At 41.2% G+C, this 14,838-nt stretch overlaps 1 protein-coding gene across 3 annotated transcripts in view; it reads left to right on the top strand.

Moving 5' to 3' along the window:
- Nucleotides 1-1,273: 1,273 nt before the first annotated feature.
- Nucleotides 1,274-14,838, top strand: part of LOC115163386 (calcium-binding protein 8) — a 101,713-nt gene continuing 88,148 nt past the window's right edge. Inside the window, exon 1 of one of the 3 annotated variants that reach the window (XM_029715212.1) lies at nt 1,274-1,991. Coding sequence is in view for 1 of the 3 variants with exons in the window: in XM_029715211.1 (XP_029571071.1) it covers nt 3,566-3,756 (191 nt within the window). In the remaining 2 variants the exon portion in view is untranslated. Of the gene's footprint in view, nt 1,992-3,359; nt 3,757-14,838 lie in introns of those variants that run through there. The other 2 variants (XM_029715211.1, XM_029715213.1) reach the window with 2 other exon arrangements.

The following is a 14,838-nucleotide window of genomic DNA, read 5'->3' on the forward strand; positions in this document are numbered from 1 at the left end:
GTGTTTTTTCCCACACAAAAACTCTTTGCTTGGTGGGTGAAACAACTAAAAAACGCCACCTGCTGGAGAGACAGATTTTCCGCCGAGTTGGGCCTCTTCCTCTTCCTCTCTGATAGTACCAATGGACACATTGGCCTGGATCCACATTGTCTCTAACACCCACAGTGATGAAAGACTGTAAGTAAAGGTGTTCATGAAATTAATGAGTGTGGATGCGAAAACTAATTTAATCATCTAAGTTACCATGAAATGATAATGTCATAAGTAAATCAAACTTCAAGCTTGCTGCCTCTATACTACAGGCCTCACAAGTTTCAAATCAAAACTGACTTTAAATATTATAGTATAAGCACATTTTCTCTCCCAATCCAGACACATGGGATTTAGCTGCAAATCTAATGTAATCTGCATTATGAAGCTATACAACTCCCTGGGATATATTTGTATTAAATAGTAATAGAAACTAACTTATTAATGATAGTGGGATCACTCAGAGCCATAGGGAATGTGGTGTTAACTGGAACGGTCAGACTGGAAATGGCAGATGGGCTAGTACATTTATTAGCCCAGTGGGCCTGTGTAACATCGGTTTTTAGCGCTAAATTATACTTATCTGTCAAAAAAAAATGCCTGTGTAGGAGTCTCGAGGAAAAAATGGACAGTGTGGGGGCCTAACAGAAAATAATGGTTTGGTGTGTTAGAAATGCCAAACGCCAATTTTTGGTCACAGTCCTTCTCCCGGGGAGGAGTGCCTGTCAAGAGAATTTCTGGAGATATGGTTCAGTATAATGGGGAAGATTACAATTATTATGTTGGCTACTGTGAAATCTATAGCAATCTCGCTATATTCATGCAGACTATAATGTTGCAACAGGAGTCTCCGGAATGTTTAATTATACAGTGCGTTTAATCTTCTGAAAATGCCTGAAAGTCTAGAACACCCAAAAGGAAGATAAAATGAAGTATTGAAAAACATGAATGAAATGGATTTAGGTGACCAATTACCATTTCATCTAAATGTACTCAAATGTATTGAAGACAATTAATGGGCTATATTAGCCATTTGTAACCTCAAAAGGGCAATGGCTATGCATGTCAATTTTTAAATGTTTTTATTGATATTAAAGTTCCCTAATTGTATAAGATAAACATTTTCATAATTGTTATTTCTTTTGGAGCTTCCCACATTTCCAAATTGGGATGCAAATGAGCCCACTTTTCGATAAGGCGCGCAGACCTAACGGATAGTAGGCTGTGCTAAACCAGTTGAGTAATGACTCTTGCCTGGTCAGTCTCTCCTTGTTGAGCGCGGGGGGCACATTGGTTAACAACAGCCTGTGGAAGAAGAAATTATGACTGAACCATTTTCATAAGGTTGGGAACTGTTTCTCCGTAGAAACACCTAGAATTTACACAAAAACGTGGATTGGCGGGGCAAACAACCGTTAACACCGAACTCCTGAGACATTGATTGTATAGGAGCCTCGTCTTGAACGCCGCTGAAGGCTCTAAGCGTCAATCTCTCCAGGCGTTCGGCATCAATACATCTGCCAGCTATAGGACAGTTACACGAAACAAACGGCTTGTGTTACTTAGGACACATTTTATAAGCAGTGAGCACCTAATATCAATGTAGCATATGGATATGGTGTGGACTGATAGGGGCTGTTAAAATTTATGGGACTTGGTCCAAAAGTGCTACCATTCAATTGCGCCGGCTGGAACTGGGGCAGTGAATGTGCCCAGTAGGCTACGCATGGATTTGTCAATAGAAAGACGACCAACCAACGCATCCTTTTGTTGTGGTGGATAAATTGTTCCACATTGTAGCTAAAATTGAATATTTTATTTCAACAATAAAAAACGACCACCATTTATGAGAATTCAGGCGAGGTATTTTAACTGGATACAAGTGCGTCTAACTCGGGAATCCTGTCGACCACGGATTTGATTAATCGCTTTCAAAGACAACCCACTTCTCTCCAAAAACGGTAAGTCTGGAATTCAAGATATAATTTGAGTCATATTCAGCAACATTTGAACTTCTCGGTACCGATTGGAAATAGCCCATTTTCGACTGCCTTAGACAAGGTGGTTGTTATACACTTGTTGTTATTTAATAGCATACGTTCCTCTGTCTAGTATGCTTGGCCATTCTTTGATGGAGTGAATATAATTTTGGATGGAGTATTTCAGTGTTTCAGTATGATGTTTGAATTTTAGAATCGCTTGAATGTGTGTTATATGGAATCGAATTCATCCTCTGGCTTTATTTTAGAGTAGGCTTAATTAATAGCAAAGTCTTCATCAGACCATCATAATTACATTTCTCTATTGGTGTTATTGGGATAGAGAATAGGCTTTATTCGAAAATCCATAAATAAAACATTTATTTTGACATTGTGAAGTAGATAAAGAGAAAAGCTGTATGCTAATCACAGCACTGCATCATCATTTCGATCTTGTATGGCAGGCCTACCATGGCATGAATTAGTGAGTTAATTTTGATTTTGATCACAAGACACTGCACATTTCAGCGCAGCGGTCTAAGGCACTGCATCTCAGTGCAAGAAGGGTCACTACAGTCCCTGGTTCGAATCCAGGCTGTATCACATCTGGCCGTGATTGGGAGTCCCATAGGGCGGCGAATAATTGGCCCAGTGTCTTCCGGGTTTGGCTGTCATTGTAAATAATAATTTGTTCTTAACTGACTTGCCTAGTTATATAAAGCTTTCAGTTAATTTTAGTGACTGATTAAGACTGATAATTGATCCAAATGCATTATGATGATTAGATCACTGATCCTCTATCATACTGATGATGAGTGTGTTGTTAACAATTTACCGGAAGTTCTTCTGGAGAGCTGTGATGTTCTGGAGGTGTGAATTTCTGTTTTCACACATTTCATTAGAACACCTTGCCTCAGCGAGCCGATTGTCCATCCCGCGGGGGCTGTGAGGCTCTATGGGCGCTCCTCTGAGCCTGTATCACTGCTGAGCCATGCGGTGACGCCCGCTTTTTACGCTTGATTATCGTTGTCACATATTTTTAAGAATGTCGCGCACCAGGTAGCCTTTTCGACCTTCCCTTGTCGCACATGATGCTGCTACGCGCTGTGAATACACGCTGCTAGGTGTGAGCGTTAGCGCAGCCGCAGAGGAAAGGCTGTGTCAGTCATTGGGACTCAATAAATCAAAACAAATCAAATTCAGGCGGTTGAAGACTCAATAATGAGTCAATAATGAGTCTTCAACCGTGTTTCCCCATGTGGAGGAATGTTTGAATGATTGATTGATTGAGTGAGTGAGTGAGTGAGTGAGTGAGTGAGTGAGAGCGAGAGAGAGAGAATGGGAGAGAGTCCGTAAAGTGAGTCAGTGAGTCAGTGAGTGAGTGAGTGAGTGAGCCACTTCCATGGCTCAAATATTAAAAACGGATTTCCTGATACTGATGCTGCTGCTTTGGGAGAAGCCCAAATTCGGGAGGCAGCAGTCGGGCTCAGTTGTCTGGGGACAGGCACCCTGCTGCTGTGTTTAGAACTAGGAATCTCTGCCTGCGGAGCCGTCCGATGGAGGAGGAGATGACAGAGCAGGAGCCTCTGGGTTGGACAGAGGAGCCTGTACCTAAGGTAGGAGGAGAAGGAGAGGGAGAGTTACCGGGCTCAGGAACCCCTACCCCCAGAGTCCTGATGGAGAGCCCGGTGAAGGAGCCTGTTGCACTGCATCTGTACCCCACCACAGAGTATGGGGATCAGTATGGGTAAGCAACAGAACAGCAGGGACTGGGAAACTGGGATCTCTAACAACCTTCTGCTCATATACACGTATAACCTGTGTAGTAGACTGAGCTGTGTGGGACTAGGAATTGTGTGGTTGTCTTTTCACACAGTATACTATAGTTGCAGAATATTTATTTTGTTATCTTTCTTTTGTCACTTGAATATATAATACCAGAGTTGTAATCAATATTGGTGGGATACTTTAACATCAGTTGTCTTCAATCATAGTTTATTGTCTGTCCTTTTGCGGCTAGTATTTAATGGCTGTATTGAAAGTGTTTGAGATGGTGGGTGTCGAAATCCTCTTTCTGGTGCTTTTTGAGGTGTAAAGACCCAATGGTCTAATACACTTCGCATAAGACATCTTGAGGAAATGTATCATGTCATTGTGCCATTTAGACTTCTCCACTGGAGGAAATGCAGCAGAGGTAATGCTGTTGTCACTCTGCTGCACCTTACCTTCAGTAGTTGGCTAAAGGCTTTCTACTGTATACTGTATTTATTTACACCAGACTAGTCATGGTAAAGGAGGCATTATGTAGGCTCTGGGTTTAGTTACGTGTTGACACAGCTCTTCTCTTAGAGACTGCGGAGGGATTCAATTGTGTTGTCAATAAGCATGGACAGGATATGATCTGATATCAACTGTCAGCCGTGGCCACATTGGCGGGTGTCAATCCTCAATCTTAATTTATATTTCTACAGTATCATTGCTTACTGTGTGTGTAGGATAGATCAACATTATCATCATTCCTTTTTTTGGCTATGTACGCTGTACACACCGGTGAAGGGTTTTCATAACTAGAGATGTTTTAAAGCAGTGTGATGAGGGTGTCTTTAGCACTCTGTGGAGCAGAAGGAGCTATGAATATGAACTACAGGATGAATATTCAGCACCAGCTTAACTATACAGTATAACAGTTACGACCTTGGCTGTTGACTGTTGGCTGTCGTGCATTGTGCTGTGTACCTGCTGCTGCACTGTAACTTAAAGTATGCACTACCGTTCAAAAGTTTGGGGTCACTTAGAAATGTCCTTGTTTTTTAAAGAAAAGCCTTTATTTTTGTCCATTAAAATAACATCAAATTGATCCGAAAATACAGTGTCGACATTGTTAATGTTGGAAATGACTATCGTAGCTGGAAACAGCAGATTATTTTATGGAATATCTACATAGGTGTACAGAGTCCCATTATCAGCAACCATCACTTCTTTGTTCCTGTTTCACGTTCTGTTAGCTAATCCAAGTTTATCATTTTAAAAGGCTAATTGATCATTAGAAAACCATTTTGCAATTATGTTAGCACAGCTGAACATTGTTGTTCTAAAGAAGCATTAAAACTTGCCTTCTTAAGACTGGTTGAGTATCTGGAGCATTAGCATTTGTGGGTTCGATTACAGGCTCAAAATGGCCAGAAACAAAGAACTTTCTTCTGAAACTCTCATTGTCAACAGTGAAGAGGCGACTCTGGGATGCTGGCCTTCTAGGCAGAGTTGCAAAGACAAAGCCATATCTCAGACTGGCCAATAAAAATAAATGATTTAGATGGGCAAAAAAACACAGACTCCGGACAGAGGAACTTTGCCTAGAAGACCAGCATCCCGGAGTCACCTCTTCACTTTTGACGTAGAGGCTGGTGTTTTGCTGGTACCATTTAATGAAGCTGCCAGTTGAGGACTTGTGAGGCGTTTGTTTCTCAAACTAGACACTCTAATGTACTTGTCCTCTTGCTCAGTTGTGCACCGGGGCCTCCCACTCCACTTTCTATTCTGGTTAGAGCCAGTTTGCGCTGTTCTGTGAAGGGAGGAGTACACAGCGTTGTACGAGATCTTCAGTTTCTTGGCAATTTCTCGCATGGAATAGCATTCATTTCTCAGAACAAGAATAGACTGACGAGTTTCAGAAGAAAGTTCTTTGTTTCTGGCCATTTTGAGCCTGTAATCGAACCCACAAATGCTGATGCTCCAGATACTCAACTAGTTTAAGGAAGGCAAGTTGTATTACTTCTTTAATTAGAACAACAGTTTTCAGCTGTGCTAACATAATTGCAAAAGGGTTTTTTAATGATCAATTAGCCTTTTAAAATGATACACTTGGATTAGCTAATAGAACATGCCATTGGAACACAGGAGTGATGGCTGCTGATAATGGGCCTCTGTACGCTTATGTAGATATTCCATAAAAATCAATTGTTTCCAGCTACAATAGTCATTTACAACATTAACAATGTCTATGCTGTATTTCTGATCAATTTGATGTTATGTTCATGGACAAAAAATGTGCTTTTCTTTCAAAAACAAGGACATTTCTAAGTGACCCCAAGCTTTTGAGTGGTAGTGTATGTGTGAATCAACTTAAGTAAGATAAGATTTTGCACATGAATTGCATCTTCCATACGTTTTGTGTGAATTTTGCTTAGTGTGGCCCTATGCAAATTTTTTGTTGTTCTGATCCAACTCTGAGTATCTTAACACCATACGTTACGTTGTCTAACGCCATCATAAAATGTACTTTGTGTGTGTGCGTGCTGTGGTGTTGGAAGTGAGGACTGGCCATCAGGTCTCCCCGGGCATCACAGACAAGGCCATTGCATAACACTGCTGCAGCCTGCAGTCAGCCTGCACTTTGATTAGTCACGCCTACCCTCTGGAGTCTGGACACACAGCGTTGGTCCTTTAGCAGCAGGCTGATTCGCCATGCCTTGCTCTGCCTTGCCTTCAGGACATGGGTTTCATATTTTGTTGAGCAGCAGGTAGATTAGTCATTCCTTAGGACAGGACACACACACAGGCTTGGCCTTCACTGACACAGCAGGTTGATTGGTCATGCCTTGCTCCCCTCTGTATGCCTCAAGACATTGGTGTCATGACTAGCCTCTGGACACAGGCACAATCCTAAGTGAGACAACAGATTGATTAGTCATGCCTTCCAGCACTCCCTTAGGACTGAGGTTACGTACCCTTGTAGGTGACAGGCTAATGGTCATACCTTGCCTCCACCTCTCCCCCACAGATATCTGCATAGCCTTCTGACCCACTCCTTGAGGGCAAGCCGTAGTAGACAGTATGATTTGTGGTCTGGTGATGCAGTGGGGTCTGATGCATAATATTCCAAGCAGGAGGAATGTAGCTTCTCTCTCTCGCTGTCTCTCACAGGTTGGTTTTAAAGCACACCATTAGTAATTGGTATATGACAAATCATTATGTACAGGACATTGTGTTCGGTTTCACAGAACCTTTACAGTTAGGTGTTGTTTTGGCTACTGTAAAAGGAATTGTCGCTATGCAATGTTTACTACACATAGTGCTGTACACTGTCCTGATTTCCCTCCCGATTTAACAGCCTGTTTGGGCTATGATGTATTGGTATACATTACAGACTGGCTGGCTGCGTCTCTGTTTTACGCTCTATTATTAATGCAAATTAAATGTGACATCTTTTGAAGACCTCTGTAAAAAAGACAGTGTTAGAGGAAAAAGTTTGCATACTGAGAGTCTAGCTTGTAACAGTCTGAAATATTGATGTTTGATCTAATGATTATATCTCAATATGAGGCATTTCTACTGCCTATTTTATTAGGCTTTAAATCTTAGAGTGAAATCCAGACCACCTCTGCTTTCTGTTTTGTACGCCTATATTTTAACTAATGGCGGGTAACATTATGCATTTGAATCACTAAATAATGAAATGACAATAAGTACTTTTCTAGAGTGGGATTTGTTGCCACTTCTGGTCGGTCTACTGCAGGGTCTGGAGCCAACTCTGTGTGTGTGCATGTGTGTGTGTGTGCCTGCGTGCATGTGTGTGTGTACTCTGTCTCTCACTGATGTTTGTTCAACTCTGTCCTGCTGTTTGAACTATGTGTACAGTAGCAGATGGTTTAGTTAGCCCAGCACTGTCCTGCTGTTTGAACTATGTATACAGTACAGTAGCAGATGGTTTAGTTAGCCCAGCACTGTCCTGCTGTTTGAACTATGTATACAGTACAGTAGCGGATGGTTTAGTTAGCTCAGCACTGTCCTGCTGTTTGAACTATGTATACAGTACAGTAGCGGATGGTTTAGTTAGCTCAGCACTGTCCTGCTGTTTGAACTATGTACAGTTGAAGTCGGAAGTTTACATACACTTATGTTGGAGTCATTAAAACTCATTCTTCAACCACTCCACACATTTCTTGTTAACAAACTACAGTTTTGGCAAGTCGGTTAGGACATTACTTTGTGCATGACACAAGTAATTTTTCCAACAATTGTTTACAGACAGATTATTTCACTTATATTTCACTATATCACAATTCCAGTGAGTCAGAAGTTTAAATACACTAAGTTGAATGTGCCTTTTAAACAGCTTGGAAAATTCCAGAAAATGATGTCATGGCTTTAAAAGCTTCTGATAGGCTAATTGACATGATTTGAGTCAATTGGAGGTGTACCTGTGGATGTATTGCAAGGCCTACCTTCAAACTCAGTGCCTCTTTGCTTGACGTCATGGGAAAATCAAAAGAAATCAGCCAAGACCTCAGGAAAAAAAACTGTAGACCTCCACAAGTCTGGTTCATCCTTGGGAGCAATTTCCAAATGCCATGAAGGTACCCCGTTCATCTGTACAAATAATAGTACCCAAGTATAAACACATTATGGGACCACGCAGCTGTCATACCGCTCAGGAAGGAGACGCGTTCTGTCTCCTAGAGATGAACGTACTTTGGTGCGAAAAGTGCAAATCAATCCCAGAACAACAGCAAAGGACCTTGTGAAGATGCTGGAGGAAACGGGTACAAAAGTATCAAAATCCACAGTAAAACGAGTCCTATATCGACATAACCTGAAAGGCCGCTCAGCAAGAAAGAAGCCACTGCTCCAAAACCGCCATAAAAAAAGACAGACTATGGTTTGCAACTGCACATGGGGACAAAGATCGTACTTTTTGGAAAATGTCCTCTGGTCTGATGAAACAAAAATAGAACTGTTTGGCCATAATGACCATCGTTATGTTAGGAGGGAAATGGGGGGGGCTTGCAAGCCGAAGAACACCATCCCAACCGTTAAGCACGGGGGTGGCAGCATCATGTTGTGGGTGTGCTTTGCTGCAGGAGGGACTGGTGCAGTTCACAAAATAGTTGGCATCATGAGGGAGGAAAATGATGTGGATGTATTGAAGCAACATCTCAAGACATCAGTCAGGAAGTTAAAGCTTGGTCGCAAATGGGTCTTCCAAATGGACAATGACCCAAAGCATGCTTCCAAAGTTGTGGCAAAATGGCTTAAGGACAACAAAGTCAAGGTATAGGAGTGGCCATCACAAAGCCCTGACCTCAATCCCATAGAAAATGTGTGGGCAGAACTGACTCAGTTACACCAGCTCTGTCAGGAGGAATGGGCCAAAATTCACCCAACTTATTGTGGGAAGCTTGTGGAAGGCGACACAAAACGTTTGACCCAAGTTAAACAATTTAAAGGCAATGCTACCAAATACTAATTGAGTGAATGTATACTTCTGACCCACTGGGAATGTGATGAAAGAAATAAAAGCTGATATAAATAATTTTCTCTACTATTATTCTGACATTTCACATTCTTAAAATACAGTGGTGATCCTAACTGACCTAAGACAGGGAATGTTTACTAGGATTAAATGTCAGGAATTGTGAAAAACTGAGTTTAAATGTATTTGGCTAAGGTGTATGTAAACTTCCGACTTCAACTGTAAACAGTACTGTAGCGGATGGTTTCGTTGGCCCAACTCTGTGTTGTGCTGTCTCTCTGGAATTAAACATACATCTTGTTTCAGTTACATGTAGTTCTGTTCTATCCATGGTCATTTTTTCCATGGTCATAGGTTTACTAACCTATACTCTCACTTGCCAGACTCACGGTGCTCCACATGCAGAGATACAGGGGTTGTGGGAAGAGAATCAATAACCTACACCTGGGTCTGTAGAAGACCCCCAAAGTAGAATGGACCTGTCTAGTTATTCTCTCCCTGCTCTGTATTCTACTCCATATCTGCTGCAAAGCTCTGGCTTAAATAAGGCTGTTACACAGAGTAGCTCTTAAAATGTCAGAAACGTGAGACAAATCCTTATGTATAGTAGGACCATGGAGATACAATATATATAAACACCAAAGTGAGCTTATTGTATTGATATTAGATACCCAAGATACATTAAAACTAGCACACAATGTGGCACTGAATACTTGTACGATAACTTGTTAAAAATGACAATCAGTTTATCAATACTGTTTATATGGGGTACAGCATTATTTCAGAGATGAGAGTGCAGTAATATGTTACATTCTCAGAAAAATACTGCCACTAGACGGATAAGTTAGCCTTGTTATTTAATTACAGGAAAATAGACCAGACTAATGATTATATTAGCAGTGACAGATGAATGTTGTTTATTCTTTGATGGATGAATTAAGGAACAAAGAAAGCCAATTGGAACAACCTTGAAAGCTCACAAAATGCAATCTCTTGGCACAGTCAACGGTACAATCACTTTCACATTCGCTGACAAACAAGAAGAGTCTGAGTCACTTTTTACTCACAGGTCTCTGTTGGACTTCTACATATCTATGGTGCCAATGGGGACGAACAGGATTAGGTTGCATGATTACATTACCTGTAGCTGTACTGTACATTTCCTCAAATGTTGTAGTATTTTGTCTCACATAGATGTACCTTCCAGTGGATTGCCAACTGTCTCACATAGATGTACCTTCCAGTGGATTGCCAACTGCCAACACAAATAGTTGACCATAAAACTCTAACCACAACCGAGTTGTCGAGTCACCACCTGTAAATACTGTGTACCAAACTCTGAATGAAGAGACTCATCTGTTCAATTTCATATGTCTTCTTACAACCTGAGTGTGATGTATGCATCGCTGAATCCTCAAATTAGTTCCCCAAAAGTTGGTGGTACATTTAAGTGGTTGTGAAGTTTTACGAGTCACTCCCAGTGTGTTTTTGTTGTTGTCAACATTTTTAACAGAGGATGTGATCAGTAACACATACCTAAGTGATATATAAATGGATCGAGACTTATCAGTCTAAGCTTTGAGTTCCAGATCCTTACCTCAACTTTACATTCTGAGGAGGGATGTGTGTTCCATTAAGGTGTTGGTATGACGAGCATAGCTATTGCAATTATAGGGCCTTGTTCGTTCCACAGAGTGCAACAACACTGCTTGTACTGTCATACGTATCTGAACACAGGACGTAGAGAAAATGAGGTGACTGTGTGGTTAAGGGAAGTAAGGTATAGATGTAGGAGTGGGGTGGGTGGCTCTCAAGCTGGAAACCAGACAGAGCATGTCACACATTGCTCAGCTGGAGAGTGGTTGCAAGCCAAACCATGACAAATGTCCCTCAATTGAGAGTGTTGGTTGGGGAGTGTTCAGTTGAGAAAGTGTAGCCCACCTTACCCTTTGGCCTATGAGCTACATGGTTCTGAGTGGTACAGTGGATTTTAAAATGTTTATATCACACATAGCCTCTTTCCTTTTTCTTTCAACTCCTCATTCAGTTTCAAGAGTCGTCCCCCCCATCCTCCTCTCAGTGTCTAATCAAAACAGAAGCCAATTAGAGCAAGGAAGTGCTTGCGCCCAAATCCCCTGCGCTCTCTCTCGCTCTCTGTTTTTATTTTCTGTTCTGTAATACCCCTGGGCTTCGATTTATTCAATAATGAATAGGAAAACACACCCCCTTGTTATGCTGGCTGGCATCACAGTGGGAGAGATTATTTATTCTTACTTTTTTATGGGGGAGTAGATCAGCATTATTATTGCAGATAGATTCAAATCAAATTTATTTATAAAGCCCTTCTTACATCAGCTGATATCTCAAAGTGCAAAGATTGTGGCTTCTATCAATGTAGTTGTCTGCCTCATTTCCAATCCCCCATATATATTTTTTTGGTAAATATATATTATTTTAAATATATACTGTATTTTATTATGAAATATATTTTCCTTCTTTATTATTTTCCCCTAACCATACCATTTATATTTTTGTTCAGTATATGACATTTTTACAGACACAGTATATTTTACCAAAAAAATTAAATAAAAAAAATTATGAAATGTATGCATTCACTAATGTAAGTCGCTCTGGATAAGAGCATCTGCTAAATGACTAAAATGTAAATGTAATATTTTTTTACATTAGTAATCTTTTTTTTTTTTTTTTTTTTGTTAGCTACCCTCAACCCCTTCCATCTACCTCTGAAAACCATCCAATTTTTCTATTCTCATAGTTTCTACAGATTGTAAATTGAAGATAAACATTTTTGCTAAGATTATTATTATATTATTAATCGATTGACTATGGCTTTTCAAATCACCCAGCAGTGCTATCTGCAGAGTTAGCTCCAGGTAAATGTTGCAATTCTTCAGCCATTCCTGAACCTGCGACCAAGTGGGAGAGTGTAACTACTACTTTGGGATCTGAAAATATGGACATCGTCACTTTCTGTTTGTTTGGTTTGTATTGTGTTTTTTGATTATATCACGTGGGAAAAAGATAACTCAAGGTAGTTCTCAGTCTCCAATTAAGGGTCAACTTTTGACTCAGCATGTTGTTTATCTTTCTATTATAAAGGTATTCCAAATGTGCATAATTACTGTATGGACATACATTATGTAAGGATTATGTAAGGGTCTCATGTTCATGTCATTTCCCCATTCGTTTTCAAAGAGTAACATATCCCACTAACTCACTGTTGAAGACTTGTGGGCTTGTGTGAGCAGCAGCATATAGAACTCTGAGTCTATAAGCTCACAGACTATCTGATGTAGAAGGTGCAGGCTCAGAGAAGCCTCAGTAACTCCAGCCCTCACTCCCCCTAACCTGCTATAATTACTGCTATTCAGATGAACTGGCAGTGCCAGTGTTCCCTCTCCATCACGTTCAGCACCATGTACTGCAGGCTAATGATAGAGGTCAGCCATGTTTGGGTTACAGCTTGTTGTTTGGGCACTCAGGCAGACAGACAGGAGCTCTAGTCTAATGACTGCACTCTCTTTTCTCTCTCTCATTTCCTTTCTTTCCTGTCTCTCTGTTGTTCTTCACTCTCTATCTCAACACGGAGGCCCCTCAGTGGTGCAAGACAAAGGAGCTGATCGTGGACTACAGGAAACGGAGAGCTGAGCACGCCCCCATTCACATCGACAGGGCTGTAGTGGAGTGGGTCGAGAGCTTCAAGTTCCTCAGTGTCCACATCACTAAGGAATTATCATGGTCCAAACACACCAACACAGTAGTGAAGTAGGCACGACAACACCTTTTCCCCCTCAAGAGGCTCAATATATTTGTCATGGGCTCTCAGATCCTCAAAAATTGCTACAGCTGCACCATTAGCATCTTGACTGGCTGCATCACCGCTTGGTGTGGCAACTGCTTGGAATCTGTCTGTAAGCCATTACAGAGGGTAGTGTGTACGGCCCAGTACATCACAGGGGCCAATCTCCCTGCCATCCAGGACCTCCATACCAGGTGTTGTCAGAGGAATGGCCCAAAAATTGTCAAAGACTCCAGCCACCAAAGTCATAGACTGTTCTCTCTGCTACCGCACTGCAAGCGGCACCGGTGAATGAAGTCTGGAACCAACAGGACCCTAAACAGCTTCTACCCAAAGCCATGACACTGCTAAATAGTTGGTTAAATATACTGAACAAAATTATAAACGCAACATGGAAAGTGTTGGTCCCATGTTTCATGAGCTGAAATAAAAGATCCCAAAATTTTCCATACGCACAAAATCTTATTTATCTCAAATTTTGTGCACACATTTGTTTACATCCCTGTTGGTGAGCATGTCTCCTTTGCTAAGATAATCCATCCACCTGACAGTGGTGGCATATCAAGAAACGGATTAAACAGCATGAACATTACACAGGTGCACCTTGTGCTGGGGACAATAAAAAGGCCACTCTAAAATGTGCCGTTTTGTCACACAACACAATGCCACAGATGTCTCAAATTTTGAGGGAGCGTGCAATTGGCAGTACATCCAACTGGCCTCACAACCGCAGACCATGTGTATGGTGTCGTGTGTGCGAGCGAGCGGTTTGCTGATGTCAGCGTTGTGAACAGAATGCCCCATGATGGTGTTGTGGTTATGGTATGAGCAGGCATAAGCTGCGGACTATGAACACAATTGCATTTTATCGAAAGGAATTTTCCTGTTGTCGTGCTATTCATCTGGCGCTATCACCTCATATTTCAGCATGATAAGCTCTATGTCATAAGGATCTGTACACAATTCCTGGAAGCTGAAAATGTCCCAGTTCTTCCATGGCCTGCATACTCACCCGACATGTCACCCATTGAGCATGTTTGGGATGCTCTGGATCAACGTGTACGACAGCGTGTCCCTGTTCCAGCCAATATCCAGCAACTTCCCACAGCCATTTAAGAGGAGTGGGACAACATTCCACAGGCCATAATCAACAGCCTGATCAACTCTATGTGAAGGAGATGTGTCACGCTGCATGAGGCAAATGGTGGTCACACCAGGTAATGACTGGTTTTCTGATCCAAACCCGTAACTTCTGTTTAAGGTGTCTGTGACCAACAGATGCATATCTTTATTCCCAGTCATTTGAAATCCATAGATTAGGGCCTAATTAAGTTAAATTGACTGATTTCCTTGTATGAACTCAGGAAAACCTTTGAAATTGTTGCATGTTGTGTTTATATTTTTGTTCGGTGTAGTTAACGAAATAGCTACCCGGACTATCTGCATCATGTCGCCTAGTCCCTACCTGTATGTACATATCTACCTCAATTACCCAAGTTACCATTACTCATTGTATATTTATTCATTGTGTTATTATTTTTTAAATTATTTTTCTATTTTTCTCTGCATTGTCGGGAAGGGTCCGTAAGTAAGTGTTTCACTGTTAGTTTACACCTGTTGTTTTACAAAGCATGTGACACATAACATTAGATTTTTCTCTCTCTCTCAATTCAATTCAATTTAAGGGGCTTTATTGGCAAGGGAAACATATGTTTACATTGACAAAGCAAGTGAAATAGATAATAAGCAAAAGTTAA

Source organism: Salmo trutta, chromosome 26 (assembly GCF_901001165.1).
Source record: "Salmo trutta chromosome 26, fSalTru1.1, whole genome shotgun sequence".
Classification (NCBI taxonomy): domain Eukaryota; kingdom Metazoa; phylum Chordata; class Actinopteri; order Salmoniformes; family Salmonidae; genus Salmo; species Salmo trutta.